Below are 22,966 nucleotides of genomic sequence, written 5' to 3'. Positions count from 1 at the left end.
TGTACAAATTCAAAGTCGATCAAAGTATCAAACACAAGGAATTCAACAAAGTTGAGCTCATGAGGACTCAAATCTTCATGTTGGTCGAGCTAACACAATTATTTCGAGCCACTTATCAATATAATCTCTTCTCAACTAATATTGGAAGTTTTTGGTATCCACTTTATGGTTTTGAAAATTGGAATGTTCTCATTCTTCTTGGTTTTATAGGTTTTTATCATAATAGTTTAGGATTCATTTCCCAATTGAACCGGTCAGTCTAGTCGATTTTAAAAACAGTTAAAGCACCCTGTTTTCACTTTTCAGAGCCGGCCTTTTAACATATTTCAAAACTGAGCAAAAGATTTGGTACTGGGTAAATTCTGCTAAAGTGGATGTTGTCAGCCAAAAAAGGGTATTCTACAGTGTAATAGACTTGTCTATATATTAAGGGGGTTCATATTGTATTATTTTGTATATGGGTAAATACTATTGGAGAGTAGTCACATGTCAAGATTAAAGTGTACAATCAACTTTTGTTTGTAGATAAAGTAGCTGTAAGAATACAGAGAGGGTACTCTTCTGTCTGTTGGCTTGTTGGGTAAGGTCAAATTGGCCTTCCGCATAACCATTTTGTTGTGTAGGTGGTTATATGTTTTATATCCAAAATAGAGAGAAAAAGATTGCCCATATATTTGCATTTTATTCAAAATTCAAAATAATCACAATTTCTCAATGATAAACTCCTTCCGAAATATTTGCAATTTTTTCAATATTTGAAACGGTCGCAGCTTAAAAAGAAAAAAAGAAAAAGAAAAAACCTCTAATCACACAGCATGTGAATGAAAGACCTGCGTGAACTCAGTCATTTGGTGTGGAATAAGACTAACATGTACTCAGTGACATTTAAGGATCAAAATAAGGTGTAAATGTGTAATAGTTATTGTACGTTTGCACCATACAATACTTTTCAATGGTTGTGATCAAAATTTAAGAAGATTACTTTTAGTATTGGTTTAAAGAGGTTGAAAAAATAAAAAAATTTAAAAGTTCAAAAGAAGTAAAAAGATGAAAAAATTTGAAACTTTTCGTGAGTAAGTTAAGGGTATTGCACGGTACAATAGCTACTGGTCATATCCCAAATTTAATACTATTTCCGTCTCAAATATCAGTCTTCTATTCCATGCTCGAATGTCTCAAAATGAAGTATTTCTTAAGAAATGTAGTTTTAAAAACTTACACATTTTTATGTAAAAGATAATATATTATATTAAATTAGGTTGAGGTTTTTAAAATATAAGTTTTTATTTTTATAAACATATATATTGGGCTTATGAATAAATTGGAATTCAAGTTTCTAATAGAGAATTTCAGACATATATACATTTACATTATACTAGAATTTCTATCTTGAAAAAAAATAGAAACTTTTCGTTCTTGTTGAGTTGCCCCTAGGAATGTTCGCGGTGCGGTGCAATGCAGTTTTGGGTCATTTTAACTGTATTGCACTTTGCGGTGTGGTTTAGCTAAAACTATAACTGCACCGCACCTTGTTTTTGCAGTCACATGTGTTGTACGGTGCGGTGTGGTGCAGTTTAGAATTTAGCCAAAACCATAACCGCACCGCATCTCATTTTTGCGGTGACATATGCGATACTATGTATAAGATGCGGTTTGAAGTCGGTTTCCTACTCAACCTAAAACTAATTTTTCCCTTTTTTGGGCCCAGTTTTAAATTATTGAGCTAGTTTTTCTTTATTTTAGGTTGGCTTTTCTAGTCAACACTTGCTAAGGTTATTAAACTTTTTTTTTTTGGAAAATTAGGGTTATTAAACTATTAATAATATATTTAATATTAAAAATAAATAAATTAATTAATATATAGAGAGGGTGCGGTGTAGTGCGGTTTGGTTTGTGTGAGTTTCTCATTATAAAACTGCAAACCGCACTGCACTATGCGTTGTGGTGCGGTGCGGTGCACTATTACTTGCAGTGCGGTGCGGTACAGTTATGTTATTTTGCGGGTGATTTTAGTGCAGTATATTTTTTTAATTAAAATCCAACGTGCAGCCAGTTGACGTTTCGTTTTAGTCAATTGGAGGGAAACCCATGAGTTGGCCAACTACCAGTCGTTGGTCATTCTAGAATGTTGACCGCCCGTCACTAGGCAACGATTATTATATCTATGATAATTTCTCGATATAAATCATGCTCTAAAGTCCTGTCCTGAGTCAATTCTTATAAATTCATCAAAAAAGAAGAAGAAAAGAGACCACTCTTATAAAGAATCATTGAAACTGAAATTTCACAGAGAGAGAGAGAGAGAGAGAGAGAGAGAGAGATGGCTATTGGGCTAATGGAGGTGCTGCTTGTGAATGCAAAAGGCGTTGGAGACACTGATTTCTTTGGTATTATTTACGTGAATTTCTCTTTTAATCTTTTCCTATATATATTTATGTTGTTCCAAACTTCCACGCTATATATATATATATATATGTGGCCTTGGAGACGCTGATTTCTTTGGTATTATTTACGTGAATTTCTCTCTTACTCTTCTCCTATATATATATATATATATAGCATCGAAGCATCCATGAAGAAATTCGGGTTTTCCTTCTAATTGAACTCTTTATTTTCTTTCTCACTACATATGACCATGTCCTTTCTTTTTGTGTGTGAATTTTCTCTATTTTAATTCTTCTTGCTCTTCAAACCAAGAAGATTTATTCATTTAATAAAATTAAAAAAAAAAAACTAAGATGATTTTTATCATATGGTCTGTGTTGGTCTGTGTTGGTCTGTGTTGGCTGGCTGCAAGACCATGATATAAGTCATCATTTTATTTTAAGCATTGTCATGAACATCCACAAATTTATTAAGTAGCTAGAAAATTTTTAGCTCAAATAGTTTTAATTAAACTAAAACTTTTTTAGAAAAAAGTTTTAACTTACGACATCTACTTACTCTTTATGAGAGTTTTTTTATTATCAGATTCAGATACCGGTTGGTTTTTTATATAAGCGAGGAAGTTTTAATTAACCTTGTTATCATATTTTGTTTAATGTGTTTGGTAGGTCGTATGGATCCGTATGTTTTGATACAATACAAAAGTCAAGAGCGCAAGAGCAGCGTGGCCCGAGGTAATTATTAGTTCTTCCTTGCTTTCCATTCACACTTTTTACAAAATGTATTATGCCTCAATAATTCAATATTGTAGCTAATATCTGATGTTGATGCCTCCAAGTTATCTTTGGTGATCATTGAGAGCTTTCCTTACAAAAGAATCCAGAATTTTTAAACCGAATAATATGAGAGCTCCATTATCACTCATACATTATTTTTTTCTTTTGTGCATTTAACATATAATATACCACATCGTATTTTATGAATTTTCTGCTACAGTTCCTTAGTTACACATGGTATTGGTAGTGTTGCCCTTATAAAATAGAAAAGATGAATTCTAGGACTTCAACCTATATATTCCTTATTCATTTTTACAACTATTTGATATGATTGACTGTGAGTGGTGGAGAAATGGATCCATGTGGAAATGGGTACGGAATATATTGTGGTCCTAAAATAACTCAAAGAGATTTTGTTAACCCAAGAAGAAAGCCATGAGCCAGGTCAACATTTTTCTATAGTGAAGAGTGGTGACATTAAGGTCTCTTCTAAAATTGTAAGTGTTCCTCAAATTGCTATTGGGCCACTCTTATGTAAAATAACTTCAATACCTATAGGTTTTAGCTAACTCAATTGGAACGATAGACTTGGCTTATATCCTGCCTAGACTAGAGATGTCCCATGACTCCCATTAGCTCAATAAGCCTCCAGTGGACCAAAAGCTAAAGAAAATTACTTCATCACCCATGGAGAGAGAGAGAGAGAGAGAGAGAGAGAGAGAGAGAGAGAGAGAGAGGCTTGCTGTCAATTCTAAATCTTGCATTTGTTCCTTATGATTTTGCCTCAATTCTAAGTTCAAATTTTGAATTGTTTGATCACTGCACCAAACCAAATATATATATGGTATGCTGCTTTTCTAGTTGCAGCCTCTTCTATAGAAATAATGAGACATGCCAATATTGGTGTAGGTCAAGGTGGATCTCCAGTTTGGAATGAGAAAATTACATTCAGGGTAGAGTATCCAGGACAAGGAGACCAATACAAACTTATTCTAAACATCATGGATAAGGACACGTTCTCTGCTGATGACTTCATTGGGCAAGCCACGTAAGACATCATAACAGCATGTTTCTTAGTTACATTTTATGTTCTTAAGACTTTCATAAACAATTCTCCTCCAAATTCCGAAAGGTATAATTTGTTATGTGGCTTGAAGCTAATTAGAAAAGACATTGAGACCTAAACAATGAGGGTGAATGATAGAATTATGTCAAGGTTAGTACCTTTAAGAAAAAGTGACTGGAGAGATAGTGTAGAGTATGAAAAGCAATATTTGATGTGCATTATATATCTTTGTTTTTTGATTGTTCTTCCTCATGCTAGACAAATTTTCCAAATGCAGCATCTATGTGGAGGATTTAATGGCACTAGGAGTGGAGAATGGAACTGCAGAGTTACACCCTCGCAAATATAGTGTGGTTCGCAAAGACCAAAGTTATTGCGGAGAGATTGAAGTTGGTGTCACTTTCACCCGAAAGGTATTTCTGAATCTTATATATGAGCTATGAGCTGGTTGCTTCGTTTGTTACAATGAGAAGTAAACAACATAGTTCTGTATATATGTACCTTCTCCTCTCGAAAGAATAGAATAAAGGATAAGGTTGTCATGTCATGACATATTGAATGAGTGTGTTTTAACTTAGAGAACTGTGTTTAGGGTTAATTAATTTATCCTGATGACATACTTAGGTAGAGTTCCTTAGCTACAATTCACTTGGGAAATCTAAGAAATAACCGTTGAGGAACTATACTGATTTATAATGTAGCTCTAACACAAAATTACATATTTGCCTCTAAGATGTGTACTACTAATATACTTAAAATAGATAAAAATAGTGCTGTCATTTCTTTCCTTTTTTGTGATGAAAAGTGCTGATATGTTTTGCTTGTGATTGAAATGGTTGGTGCATGGAGTGATAAATGATGCATTGATTTCCATTAGCCAAAAGAGTATATGACATCTTAATTACAATTTCTTGTTTGATTAATGTAGTTTTTCATTTTTTAAATATTGTAGGTAGAAGAGCAATATCATGGAGAAGAGTTGGGAGGGTGGAAGGAAAGTGACGACTACTAGTTCATCTACCAGTTTGGTACACAGGGAATTTGTGTGCAGCTGGTGGATTTTGGACAATTGAAGTCGCAATGAAACTTTTTTCTGCTAATATGTAATATTAATTTTATGCTCCATTTGATCCGTGGGATGGGAACAGATCAATATTAAAGTTGAGGGGGGAAAGGTATCTGTCCAAATCAACTGGAGCCTTTAGACTGGAGTGGTAAAGGAATCATGTCCGGATGTGGTTGGTCTTAATTCCAATGGTAGTAGAGAGAACATTTCAAAAAGTAGATGGATTATCCAGAGTATGTGTAGGTTACTAATCTTCTTGTGGAAACTAGAATATGTTAACGAAAAAGATTGTTATTATCAAAGTTTATGTCTTGCTCCTTCGAAGTTCAAACCATTAGTAAATCAACAACTCCCGCAATAAGATTGATCCCGTTCAATTTTTTTATAAAAAAATAAAAGTAGCAACGTTATGAAGTCTTGAACTCTAAACCCCAACTTGGAAAATTACCGTTCTTTATTAAGGCTCCGTTTGGTGAGGCGTTTTCTAAATGAAAACTAGCGTTTTTGATCAAATACGCTGGAAGCTATGCATTTGGCATTACGTTTTTTGAAAAATTACATTTTTGAAAACTTTGAAATTCACGTTTGCGAAACACAATGACATATGGCTTTTTAAAAAAATCAGGTAAAAACGCAACTATCATAATCTGTTGAAGCTTGAAATTCCTAAAATAACCTCACAAATACTAAAGTCTTGCCTGCTATGGCTACCTTGCTATCTCTATCAACTCTAGGCCTTGCAACTATCTAATTCTGCTCAGCTTTGAAGAAATTTCTTCTCTCTAGCTTTTTTCATTAATTGAATATTCTAGGCATGCAAAAATTACTTTGGTATGGGATGAGGTTGTGGGTGACGCAAAGAAGATAAGTCTAGAGAAACTTGGATGCAATTGAATGAATTTTTTTTGAAATTTCTAAGGTTAGATGCGGACCATGTGATTGGCAGTATAGGATTTTTGTCCAGCTACCCAGCAAGTGAAGGAGAAGCTTGAGGTAGTAGGAGATAGACATTGGGAAAGATAAAAATTAGGTGTCCTTCTTGTGTAATTTTTTATTATTATAATAACAAAAATAAATTACACTATTAAATGGAACCATATTATTATTATTATTATTACTTTCTTTATTAAATTTTTTATGGGACGTTTTCTTATTATTAAATTATTAAATAAAAATATATATTATTATTCATATTATTATCATTACAGCATAGCCTGTCATGTCCTTTTTTGTAATTTTCTCAAAACAACAATTTTAGAACAACATGTTTTACCAAACGTTCAAATATAGCTTTAAAAACTGAGTTTTTAAAATGTTCATTTTAAAAACGCTATTTTTTGAAAATGCACTTTTTAAAACAGCCTATCCAAATAGGTCCTAAATATGACAATTTTTTTAAAGAGTAAGAAAACCACATTAGCAAAGGTGACAGGCCTAGAATATGACAAAAGAATAAAATTTGAGAGAGAGAGAGAGAGAGGATTCTCCATGTGTAATTAAGGACCTAAGAAACTTATTTTTGCCTCTTGGAATATTTAGCTTGAAAACATAGTGCAATGTAGAACAATAATAAATGAAGTGGTTTAAGGTTAATGAAACTTGCACTAACGTCCCTATCCACTTAGCCTTTATAGAGGGCTCTAAGGATGTTTAAAAAAAAAAAGGGTAAACTGCAAATTACACCCCTAAAGTTTGGGGGTGATTGGATTTTACACTCTGACATTTCAAAATTTGGATTTTACCCCCTGAAGTTTGGTGATGTTTGGATTTCACACCCTAACATTTTAGAATTTAGATTACCCTTTATATTTTAAAAGTTTTTGGATTTTACTCCATAAAATTTTGGGGTGTTTGGATTTTACACCCTAAAATTTCAGAGTTTAAGTGTGTAAAATCCATACAATCTAAACTTTAGGAGGTAAAATCCAAGTTCTGAAACGTTAGGGTGTAAAATCTAAATACTCCAAACTTCAGGGGGGTAAAATCCAAATTCTGAAATTTTAGGGTATAAAATCCAATCACCCCCAAACATTAGGGGTGTAAATTGCAATTTATCCAAAAAAAAAACCCTTTATTGGGTCTTCCAAACCACACCTCTAAAAGTTCCCCTAAAAGAGATCCCTTCTAGTGAACAAGGCCACACAGGATGAGAAAGAGAACAAAAAAGGCATGGGTTTGATCTTGCTTAGGTTGTTTTGTTGGTGAAGCTTTCAAGTGAGCCTTTGCAAAAAATTGGCCCTTAACAAGTGCGAATTCAATATACAATATAACAAAGACTGAAACGAGAATGGTTCACCTCATCCATTTCAAACCATCAATTTCTCCAACTCTAGGCTAAGATCCTTTTAGCCCTACAATGTCTATTTGTACTTGTGCCTATTGCTTACAATCTTAGGTAATATGGCGTTGTAGCTTATATTTGCAACAGTGTATTCTTTTATTTCCAATTTCACTCTTAAAAATAAAAACTATGATCTTAAATTGTTGTATCTATTTGTGCCCCTAAACCAATATCATACAGTACCATTGATACTTGAGCCAAATTCCTCTCTTACCAAAAGCGCAGCAAAATTCCATCATTCACATACAAAAAAACCTAGCTAAACCTTCTTAACTTCTGAGTTTCTAAATTCTGAGAGAGAAGTTACTATCAAGGCCGTCTTAGCTCAGCCGGTAGAGCGCGTGGCTTTTAACCACGTGGTCGTGGGTTCGATTCCCACAGACGGCGTTTTCTTTTGAATTTGATTTTGTAATCTTCCTTCGGATTCGTAATTAGTCAAATCTTAAAATAATAGAACGATTGGTATCTGAGCCGTCTTAGCTCAGCCGGTAGAGCGCGTGGCTTTTAACCACGTGGTCGTGGGTTCGATTCCCACAGACGGCGTGTTGATCTATATTTTGAAGATTTAATATTAAAAAAAAAAAAAAAATTTGTTTTATACCTTTATTTATTATGTATGAGCTTTTTTGAACCATATATTTGGGATGAATAACCTAACCCCTTCCCCCTTCAGAGTTGCCAGCTGAGTTGACTCTCAAAAGTGCAAAGAAAAGTTCTCATAATCATGGGCTTCACGTCTCACACCTGACACCTCACCGTTGAAAATGAAATAAATGTAAAATGTACCTTATGAGTTCATGGGATGGTCATGTACCTCACAAATGTTACCAAATACCAACCTCAAATAAACACAGATTTCACAGCTAATCGATTCTTCCACCCACATTCTCATGCCTCTATTTACCTTTTTGTCTCCGGCGCCCCTCTTAAAAGCCCACAGCCACTAAGAGCCTATTTGGTTTGTGTTTTCAAACAATATTTTTTAGTTTTTAAACAGCATTTCACGCATTTCAACACATTTTTTCACCCACATGTATTTCAAAAAACTACAAACAACAATTTTCAAACTACTCTACCAAACACCCCCTAAGAATTCAAATTACCTATTAAGGCTATAAAACTATAGTGGCACCCACGTCCTACACCTAGGGTCCGTTTAGATTGAACTTATTGTTATTGAAACTGAAAACTGAAAACTGAAAATACTGTAGCAAAATAATTTTTAAATATGTAAATAGTACCGTGGGACCTATTTTTAATATTTTTTAGTACGTGAACAGTGCCAAACAGTGCATAAACAGTATTTTTTGTATCCTCTACAGTAAAATCATGTGATTTTACTGTTCACTTTCCGGAAAAAAAAAAAGAAAAAAAAAGGAAAAATGCAAAACGCAAAACGTGGACTCAGCTTTCAGCTGAGTCCAGACTCCCTCCTAATAGGCAAAAATATACTGTGGTGGCACCCTATTTTGATTTTAATAACAGTATATAGCCTATAGGCTCTCTCTATCTTTCATACACTACTTGGTCACAGATTTTTATGTTATAAGAGCTCCCTTCTCTTTGAGTGAAGCAATGAAATTTGAGGACTTATTAATGCAACGAAGTGACGAGAGGCAGAAAAGACTTGACCTCGAGGAAGAGGTGAGATCTTCTGCTCATTTTCCTGTCTTTGGCATTTGAATTTGAACATTTTTCCAATGCAAAACTCACAGAAAATGGTACTGCAAGAAATGGAATGTAACTTTGTCACAGCATATATTGTACAGGTCAAGACACTGCAAGGAGTACTAGATGGGGAACAAGCACTCAACTTGGTTTTGCGCTTTGCACTTGAAGGTCCAGTTTCTTCCCATCCAAGTCTTTCCTCAGTTGTCCCCCCTGAGGTAAGAGCGTTTGTTTCGGCGTAAATATTTTGTCAAGGAAAACTATTTGTTTTATGGTGTTTAGTTGTGTTCTTGAAAATGCTCTGGAATACATTTAAGCCTTGCTCTCAGAGGCGAACGTATATTGCAGGTTCGGCTGATTCTGGAAGAACTAGCAATAGTACAGGAAGAGATATTATGGCTGGAGAGAAAAGTTGAGGAACTAAAACTAACTTTGTACAGACAGAGGGAACAGAACAGAGAAAGGGAAATGCTACATTTAACAAGGTTGCCAGAAGAAACTCAGTTGCTATTTGGACTAGAGAACCGATCAATGCTTAATGATCAGAGATCCAGATCACAAAATTATGATGAGTTTAGAAAAGAAAGGATAAGAAAGGAAAGAAGACCCTCATTGGTTTCTGTATCCGCAAGATTCAATGGTAAACCAAAGACTTTGCCCAAGAAGAATGTTCAAAAACCACATGCTTACGTTAGGGATAAAGAATCTAAATGATAGAATTGTATTGGATCCATAAATTGGATGGTCCTGTCACATGCCAACATGTTTATGTATTGCCTAAACCCCACTCCCCCAAAAAAAAAAAAAATCATGTGAAGTAACATGTTTAGTTATTTGCAAATACATTGATATTTCTTCCTCATTCTTTTCACTATTTATTTTTCCTCAATTTGGTTTTGAATGTGATGACAGAAGAATATCAAATGTCTAGGAGACATACCAGGAGATTGATTCGAAACCAACACCATATTAATAAAGAATCTGTCATCGAGAAACCAAATGAACTCTCTGAGAAACTGATAAAGTGCCTAATCAGCATATTTTTCGAGCTCAACCAGGCATCTATGGAGAGAGAAGGATCAGCTACAGTTCCTAAGCTCACTCTCCCTTGCATGAAATCAAAAGGGTTCATGGCAAAGACCACATTCAACTGTAAAACATCCACATTCCTATTCAATTACAATACTTCAAATCTCGATCCTTATGGCATATTACCAGACTTCGATGGAACAGTCAGGGATTTTGGACCATACGAGAACTTCATCCAAGTCACAAGAAGCTCGTTAGACATTGGCCGTATTTCAGAGTGCTTACCAGCAATGAGGAAACTAAGGTTGCTTAATGCTTCTTGGGTATTTTTACATTATAACACAGTCATAATTACTTGCACACAATAGTCGGACCAAGTAATCTTATATGTTCTTTACCTTTTTGGCAGGTTTTTGATGCATAGGCTATGTAATGTCGACTTGACTTTCTTGACCTACAAACAGAAGTTGGCATTCTGGATCAACATCTACAATGCCTGCATAATGCATGTACCGTAAGACAATCTTAACCGTGGGCTACATGTGTCTTGTTCCAGTGCAAACAGGACACGAGCGGATCATGCCATGTCTAATGCATACTATTTTGACAATCATGGCATGATCTGCTTGCTTTGCTTTGCACAGGAACAAGAAGCAAACCAGTCCCTAAAGCCACAAGATAAAAGTAAATTAGTTATAAGTATGCAATATAAGTTCACTTTAATTTTATCAAATTTCAGGCATATCTAGAACATGGATTACCTTCAACTCAAGGGAAACTACTGGATATTATGAACAAGGTATGTCAATGTCTGGGAGAGACTATTATCCTAAAACTTTGGCTAGCAAATCATCACTAACGTATTTTCAAGTCATTATGCTGATACAATATGGCTCTATTTTGGCAAAGGCTGCAGTGAATGTGGGCGGTATAGTACTGAATGCTTTGGCTATCGAGCATTTTATTCTCCGACATCCATGGGAATCAAACCAAGTATGTGTAGTTAACAACTTAACATCTAGCTACTTGATCTAATCTATGCAACTAGGCTTATAAAACTCCTATGTTTCCAATGCTTTAAGTCATCTCAATCAATATTTTTGACCACTATAATCTAATAACTAAAATTTTGTTGATGTCAACCAGTATTAAAGCTGACACCAAAACCAAATTTAACATGATGGTAGACACATTTAGATTCCTAAAGAACTCTTCTAGTCTTTTCTTTACTTAGCTAGCGAATGCATATATCTCAACCAGTATTAAAGCTGACACCAAAACCAAATTTAACATGATGGTAGTCACGTTTAGATGCCTAAAGAATTCTGCTAGTCTTATCTTTACTTAGCTAATGAATGCATATACAATTGCAATTTGCAAGGGCCTGGATGAGAAGGAAATGCTGCTACGCCATGCCTATGGTCTGGGTTATCCAGAACCCAATGTTACATTTGCTCTTTGCCGAGGAAGTTGGTCCTCACCAGCTGTAAGAATAAAATTCTCCTAATTCATTTCACTAAAACAATTTACCTGTCTGCTTCTAGTTACACGCGTCCATTTAATAAGGTTGATGAAAGAACGACCTACTTTGCAGTTAAGGGTCTACACACCAAATGAAGTAGTGAATGAACTGGGGAAGGCCAAAGTGGAATATTTGGAAGCTTCAGTGGGAGTTACAAGCAAGAGAAAGATCATAGTGCCCAAGCTCCTGCAATGGCACATGAGAGATTTCGCAGATGACATGGAATCACTACTAGAATGGATTTACAGCCAATTGCCACGTTCTGGGTCATTGAAAAGATTAATGATGGAGTGCTTAAACGGGGAAACAAGATCTCCTAGAACCAAAATGGTAGAAATCCAACCTTATGAATTTGAGTTTCGCTACCTGCTGGCTTTATGAGTGAGGAAGGAAAACAGTCATAGCTGCTTATATCCAACAAATGGAGGTCTAGATTAGCCACGTAGAAGAAGCACAGCGATTTCCTATACAGCAGGCAAATACTATGAAAATGATTTGACTACAAATAAGCTTATTAATTATAATTGTCATAGTCCTTAAGTCCATCGAGATTTATAGTTTATATGCTAAGCTCCACAACCATCTACTACTGTTTCAACCGATACTTCATGTGTTTCCAACAAATATGTTTCGGGTTCAAATCCCTCCACCACTTACAATGTATCAAATAAGCAAAAGCATTTCCATTGATTTATACAAACGCTAAATCGTAGCAGAACATGATGGACTTTTCTGCACTAATATATCAAAAAAATCTAATTAGAAATAAAAACTAATTCATACAATAATTTAACTGATAAATAATCCAATAAAAAATGAAAAAGAAATAAGAGAAACACATGATTCCTTCAGAGAAAAATGGCAACGTACATGTGTAAAATATAACCACTGTATTTATTTGAGCGGTAGAAAATTAAAAATATGATACATTCCTTACATATAGACACAAAAGTAAAAACAACAGAGACAAAATGGTCTGGTCCACATTGACAATGACCCATTTCCACAGGAAACAAAGGCAGTACATAATATCTGGATTAGTACAAACTAGAAGCATCAAATAAATAAATAAAAAAAGCCTCTGAACAAGAACTTAAATGCATGAGGCAGTTTTAATTAATAAAAAAATACAAAGGTTTCGCTTTGGCTATTCTTTACGGGGATAACATGAAAAATACAAAGTTGCTTAAGCTTATACTGTTATACACACAAACTTTTTTAAAAGCAAAAACAAAAGAAAAAGGCCAAGATTGTTTAAAAGAACTGCAATGAAATAACAAATTCAAGTACATTTTTAAGACAATGAATCAATTTCTTCGAGTATTCACCTGTTTTCTTCCCAAACTTGATGATCAATAATCCCACATTCCAATGCAACCAATTACAAGGGGGCAAGAGAGGATTCAGCTAAGAAATTTACAACTCTGTTCAACAGATTTAAACCGAATACAGTTTCCTCACAGTTGACTTTTACAGACACTTGCAATGGATCATTGCATTTTCCTTCAACAGTGATGGTAATCAAGCAAGGAATTGAGTTGCTCAAGATCTCACTACTGAATCGTAAACGTAAACCGGATGCATCATCAAGGTTGGTAGAAACTGGCATATCCACTGATACAAGAAAAAGATTTGCATTGCCAAGCATCTTTAAGGCTAGGCACTGGCAGATTACTAGAAAGTTGTCTTTTACTACTAGGTTGTCGCCCTTATCCTTGTTTAGCTCCCCAATGTGGTTAGTGAAAGTACAACTGTTGCATGTAATGCCAGAGAATCCAACTTAGAATACAAAAGAAGATTCATTTTCCAAAAGGAAGTTAAACCCCAAAAAATATCAAATACCATTATTATTATTATTCAAATAATAAAAATTGCCAAGAGAAAGAGAACTGTCTCCATAATTCAAATCCCAGTTATCTGTTAATATGGTGTATTGAGGTGTGACAGTTGCAAATCATACATTGCAATTCCTTTTCTCTCTATTTCCCCCCCTTTTGCTATGGAGATAAAAATAATTGGGGAGTGGGGGGTTAGTAGGGGATGCTGGCACCTCCTAACTGTAGGCCTAGAAAGGCAACCCTAAGAAGGGTAAAATCCTCTGACCCAATCAAATTAGGTACCCACTGCAACATGAGTGTATTAGATTCGAACCCAAGCATCAAGCAAGGAGAATGAATGCATTTAACACTACCACCTGTTGAAAAGGTCCTATATAGCAATTTTTACATATAAATTTCCTTATTTACAAATCCCATCACCCACCTCCAGGACAATACAAGGAAAGAAGGCAATACTGAAGAAGATGAAGAAAGGTAAGTATTATAGAATTCAATACGTCACTGACCTCCTAACATATTCAAACATTCCTGGGAGACGAGATTCCTTATCAGTGAAGGCTTCAATATTTATTGGAAGTGGTTTTACAAAATAACCAATGTCTGGCCGCAACTTTACAGGAAGATTATTGCCATTATAAAACAAGGCCAGCTTCAGAGGCAATAGATGATGATGGAAGCGAACCTGGATAATCCTCTTTGCTGTCTGACCAGGTTCCAGATAAGTGATCTCTTCCATAGGAACAAGAATTGGTACGTTATTATGGGATGTCAAGGAGCTGCAGCATCAAGATAAAAAGGTTCAACAAGATTTAGTGCATTAAGGTTGGCATGTAATAGACAAGGAGGGGTGGGGAGAGGGGAGCAATAACCTAAGTTCAGACAGATACTGCTGAGTCTATAGTTACTGATCACAAACAATTTGCATGAAACTTTAGTAATGATGGCTGAAACTCAGGTAGATCTGGCGACCCCTTAATAGTTAAGACAACAATTTAAAATATTTGAAAATTTAAACTCAAACTTTAACACAATATTGATAAAACTATAGTCTTTGACTTTTAAAAATCATCAAATATTAATACAACTTACGAATTCTACCAAGGATGAAAAGAAGTTTAAATTTTGACCAGGTGAGTCATGCGTAACCAGCCTATAGAAAAATATGTTAAAACTTGTAAAAACCACGTCAAACCTCAAGTTTGAACATCCCAATTATGAAGAATTTGTTTGACTAAAAAAAAAAAAAAAAATTAAAACAACTAAATTTGTGTCAAACTGTAAGTTATGGAATAGTGGGAGTGGCACAAACTTTTCCAGTAGAAACCATATAACCACATTTTTTTTTAATTGAAGATCATAACCAGACCTTCATGAACACCAGTTAACCTAGACTTTAGGCATGGACCTCGCAGAGGTACAAACCCATGATATTAGCAACAATCTAGCTTACATCAAATATACACTCTTCCCTCAAATCTACATACATAGATATTCAACCTAGAATGTAAATAAAAATAAATAAATAAAATGGCAACTTCATTGACAAGTATAATAACAATTACCTGTCAGTAGCAACCAATGTTTGATCGGCAGAATTGGAGTCTTTGTTTGATTCCTCATCTTCTAAAAGTATGTCTGACATGGGTTCTGATGAACAATTTTTGAAGAAAACTTCTACAGATACAAGATGTGGGGATATGGTTGAAACTTCAGATGAAAATGAATAATCCACCTTCAAGCCGTTTCCATTTGCAGGATCTAAGAGTGTGTAGCTCTTAGTTTTAACTTGGTGCCGAATATCCCCAATGAAGATTCTTGCTGTAGATACACGGACTTGACTTTGTTCTGATGTACTTGTATTAGATGAATTGGGTTGGTCATCCAACCAGGATTCAAGAGCCCTCTTCGATATCAATTCTCCCAAATCAGCAGAGCCAGAATGAGAAACTCCATGCTGATTTTCAAAAGCATTGCCAACATCTGAAATCTGAATCAGTGGATCAGTGTTGTCATCACCTTCACTTGCAGAACCAGTCTCATTACTGCCAGCACTGACATTTGAGCCAGAAATAGAATGTTCAGAACCATAATCTGAAGCACCTTCCTCATCTAAAGACCCAGATAATGAGTCAGTTTCATCTGTGTCGAAGGAGTCACTATTTCTGGCTCTTTCCAAGCCATTTGTTCCTTGATCCACATTGTCAACTCGTAGCAAACTACAAGGCTTTGGGAGGGGTTCATACCCTGGGGCTGCATGGAGAACTATCTGTGAAAGAGAACCAGGAAGATAAAATCGGTAGTTTATGGGTTCAGGTGATGATGATTTTGTCTGTCCCCCAAATATGTGTCCTGAAAGTACATATGCCAGGTCCTTATTTAGGGATAGAATATTTGTTTCTTCCTCTAATCCTTGAGAGTCTAAATTGCTTGACAAAATTTTCCTAAGAAAACGTGCACGGTCACGAACATCATAGTTCAAGTCACACTCAGCCAGTTCAAGCACATAATTTAGAACTCTTTTGAAGCTCTGAATGTCTTGCCCTTCTGCACATAATAAGACCTGTACAAAAAGGCATTTGAAATATATAGCAGAGTTTTTTTCGAACCTACTAAAATCAAACAATTCAAAATCAATATGATTTCAATACCTCAACAAGAAACACCAGGAACCATCATATATATATATATATATATTAAATACCATTAACTAATCTGAATAAGAATTGTCATTATAAAAGAAATTGACCAATAAATAATCTTAATAGCACGACCAAATATACACTTAAGTTCAATTGAGTATTGAGTGAATTGATTATAACAGACAAAAATAAAAGGACTCATGAATGGGTATGAGTTTGGAAGAGTACTGTAACCTAAACTTCACACTCCTTACAGATTTCAAGAAATGAATGTTTATAGCCTTAGTAGCTTGTTTGATGGAGAAGAGGGACACCGAAGAACATAAAATCTTCTCTACTAAGATATAGAAATAATCGATGAGATTAAAGTAAAACTGTAGAAAAGTTCTCATACATACCTTCACAATGGAATTAAGTATCTGAAGCTTTGTTTCTAATGCTTCTGAGGTGAAGTGCCAAGCAAGATACTTCAGTACTGTGGATAATGTCCTCGGTATTGTCTCCCCCAAAGAGCTATACTCCCCTACCATCCAAATAATGATTGCACGGGCTGCAGGTACCTTGACTGAATCCAAGCTACGAATCAGCTGAATTATAACCTGTAAAAGTTAAAAAGAGGTTACTTATAAATGCAAGAACAAATTATTAAGATCATGCATAAGATTCCATTGTAGAACACATGACTATAGCATATGTGCTGTAGTGAACAATCCAAACCAAAAAGAATCTTTTGAATTACTTGTTACTGGATATAACTAAATTGTTAAATAGGCCTTAATCCCAAGAGAAAGGCAATGTAAGGACTAGGCCTGCACTTCAATGTAAAAACTCAACCACAACATAAATAACAGAAAGTATTAACCAATAACATTCCTGGAAGATGCATAACTAATGCAATGACATAGGAAGGTTCTCCTTTGACATACACACTTTTTGTTTCATCCAACTGAACTTATAGTTCAATTAAAAAATGCATAACTAAGGTTATAAATAGTTATTGAATTCTTATTAGATAAATTTGTAACATGCAACATGACAGGAAATTCAAAAAGCTGAGAAACCTAATAAAATAATGAAAAGAATAGCATGGAACACCTCCAAGTAACATCAAAAACAAAAAGAACCAAAAAAAAAAAAAATTACATCCAATTTTCTTGAACCAACACACAAGATGCCAAAAATTATGTCCAAAATGAAATGAAATGTGTCATATTTGCCATCCCATTCCTTTTTAATGTGTTCCTTGCCTTGCCTCTACATATCCTTCTAAAATGACAGAAGATTCAGATAACATAAACAGAATATAGAAAGCTGACACGTGTGAGAGAGGATCTTGACAACAGAAGGATAAAGAATACCTTCTCATGACTAGGTGGATCTTGCTTTATGATTGATTGAATTGACATTATTGCTTGAATTAAAACACCCGCTTCTCCATCCACTGATCCAAAGTCACTAGACAAAAATTCTGCATTGTTGTGCGTTTCATTTAACAAAAAAGAAAAGAAAAAAATATTTTTCCATAGCTCAGTATAAAACAAGTAGCAGGCAACAGACCCTGTCTAGTCAGGGCCAACAGCCCTTCCAAGCATGTGGTCGCCATATCGGGAAGTCTTTGTGAACATAAACCAATAGCAGCAACAGTATCTGCAGCAAATCTCCTGTCTGGATCTCTAATGTAATCCTAGCAACACTAAAAGATAAGCATCAATTTACGCACTAAAATCCCAAGAACATGAAAGAAGCGATGCAATGGTTGTGATGGACAAAAACGCTAATTACAAAATAATTTTATAGCCAATCCAAACAACAGCAAAAATATTGCCCGCGATGTGTGCATGTGACTCATATGTCATACACATGAGTTAATTTTAAGAGTTGGTCAACAATTCAAGATTTTCATAGGATATGGTGGATTGGTGTCTTAGACATAGTCTTAGTGTCACAAACTTGAAAGTGACATATTAGCATTAAAATAGATTCCTTCAACTGATGATCCCATCTAATGACTTTTTCCTCAAATTGGCCAAAAATTTCTATTTATTTCCTGTCCCCAAGAAGCAGGTCTGAAACTTCTTTTATTACACAGAGGGATGCGTTCCAATGTCTACCCAATCAATGTTATTTTCACATTACTGTGTTTTGGATAGGAGAGGATAAGATGTGCTGAAAACTGGATAAGAAAAAGGGCTTCAAGGTAGGTGTTTATTACCGACTTTTGGACTGTGATACTGATACTGCTACTACTGATCATCTTTTCCTTTGGAAAATAATTTGGAGATCCAAGGTCCCTCTGAGAGTAACTATCTGTGTATGGACTGCAGATTTGGGTAATATTTTGACTATTGACAACTTAAGGAAGAGAAAGGTTAAGATCATAGATTGGTGTTATATGTGCAAATGTAATGGTGAATCTGTTGACCACCTTATGCTACATTGCCCCATCATATCAAATTTGTGGTCCATGATTTTTGGTTTGTTTGGAGTTTTCTAGGTGATGCCAAAATCTGTAGTTGAGCTTCTAGCTTGCTGGCAAGGTCACTTTGGTAGTCATCGAAATGGTCACATTTGGATGATTATCCCAAATTGTTTGATGTGGTGCATTTGGAGGGAAAGAATAGTAGAAGTTTTAAAGATACCGAGCATTCTATGCCTGATCACAAGTTATTCTTTTTCCAAACTTTATTGGACTTGCCGACTGCCTTGAGAAATCTTTCTTTCTTTTCTATTGTTGATTTATTAGATTCATGCAATTTTTGTAACGGATTGTTTCACCCCAATATATTTCCTGTATACTTGGGTGACTCCTTTTTTCTTATATATATATATATATATTATTACTTATCAAAAAAAGAAATAAAAGTGAAGTGGTAAAAAAAGTTCGAAGCAGATACACTGACAGCATCAAGGTCATGAAATAGTTAGTATCAAGATGTAGGGAAGCATGACCATTTTCAATTTTGGTCTAATGCGTGAACCCTACACCTTTGATTGTGCATGACAGCATGACCACATTGCCATTTTAGAGCTGCACCCATTAAACATTCCCATATATGCAAAAATAAACACATCAGTGTATCATGTCACTGACTACAGTTATTTATGGATTACCCGGCATAAATTAAATTCCAATAAATGATGGTAAATTCCGAAAACTAAGAACTGTAATGAAATTATTTAACACAAAATTTTGATGTGGTAAGTAACTCAATTACAGTCCAGCCCACAGAAAGTTCCAAAATGATCATTGCTTTATCTGATATTAGGGACCAAAAGCCCAACATTGACAGACATTCCTCCAAAAGGTAGCCACTTTTAATTAAAAGTTAGTGAAAAGAGATAATTAAAAATACGGGGGGAAATACCTGAAACTCTTTAAAAACAAATGAAATGGTTGATTCTGTAACAATGGATGAGAGTATCTCGAGCTTCAAAGTTTTTATTTGATATGAATCTGAAGAACATATGAAGAAGTCTTCAAAGTGCGGAGCAAAGAGAAAGGGCATTGCTTTGGCAAAGACTTGAATGTTGCATAGGACCTGCAAAAGTCAATTGATATAACCACCCTTATCATCTTACAAACTAAACTGAAAAATAACAAAATATAAGAACAGTAAATAAAATCCCAGATTTTACTTGGACAAAAGCAATATCTATTCTCATAATGCATGGTTCAATGCATGCTTCCTCTTTCAAATAAAATTATTTTTACTTACCAAAAAAAAAAATGCATAAGGATTGAAGAAAATCCAATATCATGGGTTACTAACTTCCAGAGAAACTTTGAATTTCATGCATGGGTATCACCCACATCAAAAGGTAGCAGCTATTTAACCAACCATAAGCTTTAAGATAGAGCTTCTCACCAAACAGGTCCCAGATAGGGCATAGGAGAATTAGGGATGGGGGTTACATAACAGATATAAGCAAACTCATCCTATTATAGAGGATCAGATCAGCAAGGCAGGAGATATTCTTAACCACATAAAGAAATAAGGTATCCCTTTACTTTTAAATTAGGAACATACGAAGTATGCATAAACCAAAAGATTCAAAGAGATGTTTTAAGTACCACATATTTTGAGGCATTGGATGATCTCAACAGAAACAAAAGTGGTTTGACAATTTTCTTGACATTCTCCCTCGGTGCCATTATCCAGTGTACACCAGCAGCTGCAAGTACCACTGCACTATTATGACTCCACAACAATGGGGATGTACACTGCAGCAGGATCTTTACATCATCATTACTTTTTCCAGAAGTAAATTGTGCAACATTCAGTTCTGAAGGACCCGTGTTTGCGTAACTTAATCGCGATAAGTATTCATCCGGCCCTTCAATATAACACCTGGACACCATATTTGCTAACTCCAAGTCAATATTCCCACTCATGTCAGCACCTAATCCAAAATCATCATTCCCGCTTGCATATCCAGTGTCTTCCTTATTTGAAATTTTGGTAGCTTCACCATTCTTTTCAGACTCGCCACTCTTTGTACTACGCAAAGAAAACATAATAGATTCTTCAACAAGCCCATGCCTAGCTATCACAAAGCGCAAAAGGATCCCAATTAAGATTATCTGACCCCACTCTTCCACGTCGGGAAGAATCTCACATAACCTCCGATAATTCCGCTCAATGAGAGAAAAATTACTCGGACAAATCGAAGCAAATGCAGCAGCTGCAGCTCCAACTACTCCAGGTGATTGGTCATTTAACAATATTCCAACAATCTGCATAAGTCATAAAAAAAAAAAACCAACAAAAACAAACCCTTTTCAATTCATGTTGTCCCTGATAGAAGCATGTGGTTAAATGATTAAATTTACCAGTCCCCCTATCTCTTATAACAGTTATACTCAAGTAACCCCGTAACAACTCAATAACCAAAAATCAATGCCCCAACCAACTTTCCACATTGAATTCACTCATAACTTGGTATAACTGTTATAACAAACATATCATTCGATTAAAAAACACATGTTAAGTTACCGAACCTCTTCGATTGCAGAGGTATGTTCCTCTAAGCGCAGATCATACAGCTTAGGAAGCGCATTGGCCGCGGATTTTCTAACATAAACAGAAGGATCTCTAGCACATTTCCCCACAGCTACCAAAACAAGAGATGAAATTACATGGAGACGAATTCCGGCCATGGCACGAAGCGCCCACGCCCTCACCAACGCATTCGGATCCCCCAAATCCTTCTGGAAACAATTAATAGATAGCAACGCTTCATTCGGACGCCTAATTTTTCATCAAATTATATAATTACACACTACCCAAACGAAGCATATATATAAATACATAAAAGTCAAAATCCCTAGGTTACGTACTTTTCAGCGTAATGTAGTAGATACAAGTAAACGAGCTTTTTCACTTCCAGTGATTGAGTTGCCACGTTCTTAACGACCTGAAATTCGATTTATTGAGCAATAAATTTAGTGAGATTTAGGCAAATTGTGTGGTGTAGTTGTGATTTTGAGAGTGGAAAAACCTGAGGGAAGAAATTGGAGACGTCGAAGCCTTGAGCAATGAGAGCGAGCAATCGCTTCAGAGCTTCGCATTTCTCGGAGTCGAACTTGCTGTCGAGGAGAGGAGCTATGTTGACATCTTCGGGATCGTCGTAGAGATGAGCGTCCGTGCCGATTCGGAACACCATAGACGACGCTTTGCTTAGAGTCTCCGCCGTGGCTCCGAATTGAGGGAACATTTTTTTTTTTTTTTTGGGTTTCGGGTTTCGGAATCAGAATTTTTTAGATCTTTCTGTTTCGGATTGTGATTGCAGCTGCAGAGAAAGTGTACCCTGTGTGTTTGGATGCAGAAGATGCGTATTCTGACTGTCGATTAGGACTTGCACGTGATTGGGTACCCCTCTAGAGTTTTTTTTTTTTTTTTTTTTTTTTTTTTTTTTTTTAAAGCAAGTGTATCTCTGTTTTGTGTGTTGATTTGTCTGGATGTGTTTGTGTTTTGATTTTTTTGGATGTGTTTGTGTGTTGATTTGTCTGGTTGTGTGCATCTTAGGAAAAAGAGGAAGATGAGATACTGAGTTTGTTGAGCCAGAGAAGAGAGAGAAAAAAACGAGCGAAGGAAATGAATAAATTATTTTTTACACGAGCTACAGTAGTCGTGTATATTTACACGGTTACTGCAGCTCGTGTAAAGAAATACACATTTTTATACAATTTTAGAAGAGCTGATGGAGTGTATTTTTGAGCAAAAATGTGTAAAAATTGATGTTTACATGATTTTACATGACTTTAAACTCACTGATGCGAATGCTCTTATATAGCGGATGCATTAGATTTGAGGGTAAAATTTAGTTACAAAATTGGTTGTACCCTAAGACTACTATCTTACTTAATAAAAGAAATATTACTACATATTTTAAAAATCTAACCGTTGAATTGCATGTTCTTTATACTCTTAGTATACATGTAAAATTTTGTATCAATCAGATATTATTTACTAAATAATCTATAAACTTATATTTTATGCATAATTTTAAACTACAAAAACTTACAATTTAAAAATTTATTAATGACATAGCTACTGATATTAAATTTTCAAGAAATTTTGCAAGCATGAAGAATATAAGAAGAAGATGTAATCCAATAGTGAATTTGTCAACATT

General features: G+C 35.1%; 3 protein-coding genes and 2 non-coding genes across 6 annotated transcripts; 4 read left to right on the top strand and 1 right to left on the bottom strand.

The window, feature by feature from the left end:
* Positions 1-2,196: 2,196 nt before the first annotated feature.
* LOC112016470 (16 kDa phloem protein 1) lies at positions 2,197-5,595 on the top strand. The gene is made up of 5 exons (XM_024049039.2): positions 2,197-2,387; positions 3,054-3,119; positions 4,071-4,209; positions 4,505-4,640; positions 5,180-5,595. Exons 1-5 carry the CDS (start codon positions 2,321-2,323, stop codon positions 5,237-5,239), a joined length of 468 nt encoding a protein of 155 aa, XP_023904807.1. The 5' UTR covers positions 2,197-2,320; the 3' UTR covers positions 5,240-5,595.
* A 2,353-nt stretch (positions 5,596-7,948) lies between these two features.
* TRNAK-UUU (transfer RNA lysine (anticodon UUU)) lies at positions 7,949-8,021 on the top strand. The gene has a single exon. It is a non-coding gene; the product is annotated as a tRNA-Lys (tRNA).
* Positions 8,022-8,104: 83 nt separating this feature from the next.
* Positions 8,105-8,177, top strand: TRNAK-UUU (transfer RNA lysine (anticodon UUU)). The gene has a single exon. It is a non-coding gene; the product is annotated as a tRNA-Lys (tRNA).
* A 980-nt stretch (positions 8,178-9,157) lies between these two features.
* LOC112016425 (uncharacterized) lies at positions 9,158-12,234 on the top strand. The gene is made up of 9 exons (XM_065783017.1): positions 9,158-9,278; positions 9,404-9,520; positions 9,651-10,011; positions 10,215-10,635; positions 10,741-10,840; positions 11,071-11,130; positions 11,241-11,324; positions 11,713-11,817; positions 11,926-12,234. The coding sequence occupies exons 1-9, from the start codon at positions 9,210-9,212 to the stop codon at positions 12,232-12,234; spliced, it is 1,626 nt and encodes a 541-aa protein (XP_065639089.1). The 5' UTR covers positions 9,158-9,209.
* Positions 12,235-12,726: 492 nt separating this feature from the next.
* Positions 12,727-22,112, bottom strand: LOC112016443 (AP3-complex subunit beta-A). 2 transcript variants are annotated; one of them, XM_024049007.2, is made up of 11 exons: positions 21,830-22,112; positions 21,669-21,745; positions 21,330-21,579; positions 20,403-21,065; positions 19,696-19,869; positions 17,888-18,014; positions 17,689-17,798; positions 16,729-16,929; positions 15,254-16,251; positions 14,198-14,467; positions 12,727-13,604 (listed from the first exon to the last, which is right to left on the bottom strand). In XM_024049007.2, exons 1-11 carry the CDS (start codon positions 22,043-22,045, stop codon positions 13,235-13,237), a joined length of 3,456 nt encoding a protein of 1,151 aa, XP_023904775.1. In that variant the 5' UTR covers positions 22,046-22,112; the 3' UTR covers positions 12,727-13,234. The 2 variants fall into 2 exon arrangements, with proteins under 2 accessions (XP_023904775.1, XP_023904776.1); XM_024049008.2 differs by lacking the exon at positions 21,830-22,112 and having other exon boundaries at positions 21,330-21,539.
* Positions 22,113-22,966: the final 854 nt, after the last annotated feature.

Source organism: Quercus suber, unplaced genomic scaffold, assembly GCF_002906115.3.
Source record: "Quercus suber isolate HL8 unplaced genomic scaffold, Cork oak 2.0 scaffold_325, whole genome shotgun sequence".
Classification (NCBI taxonomy): Eukaryota; Viridiplantae; Streptophyta; class Magnoliopsida; order Fagales; family Fagaceae; genus Quercus; species Quercus suber.
Note: the sequence above shows the minus strand (reverse complement) of the source record. Positions and strands in the feature narration are given on the sequence as shown.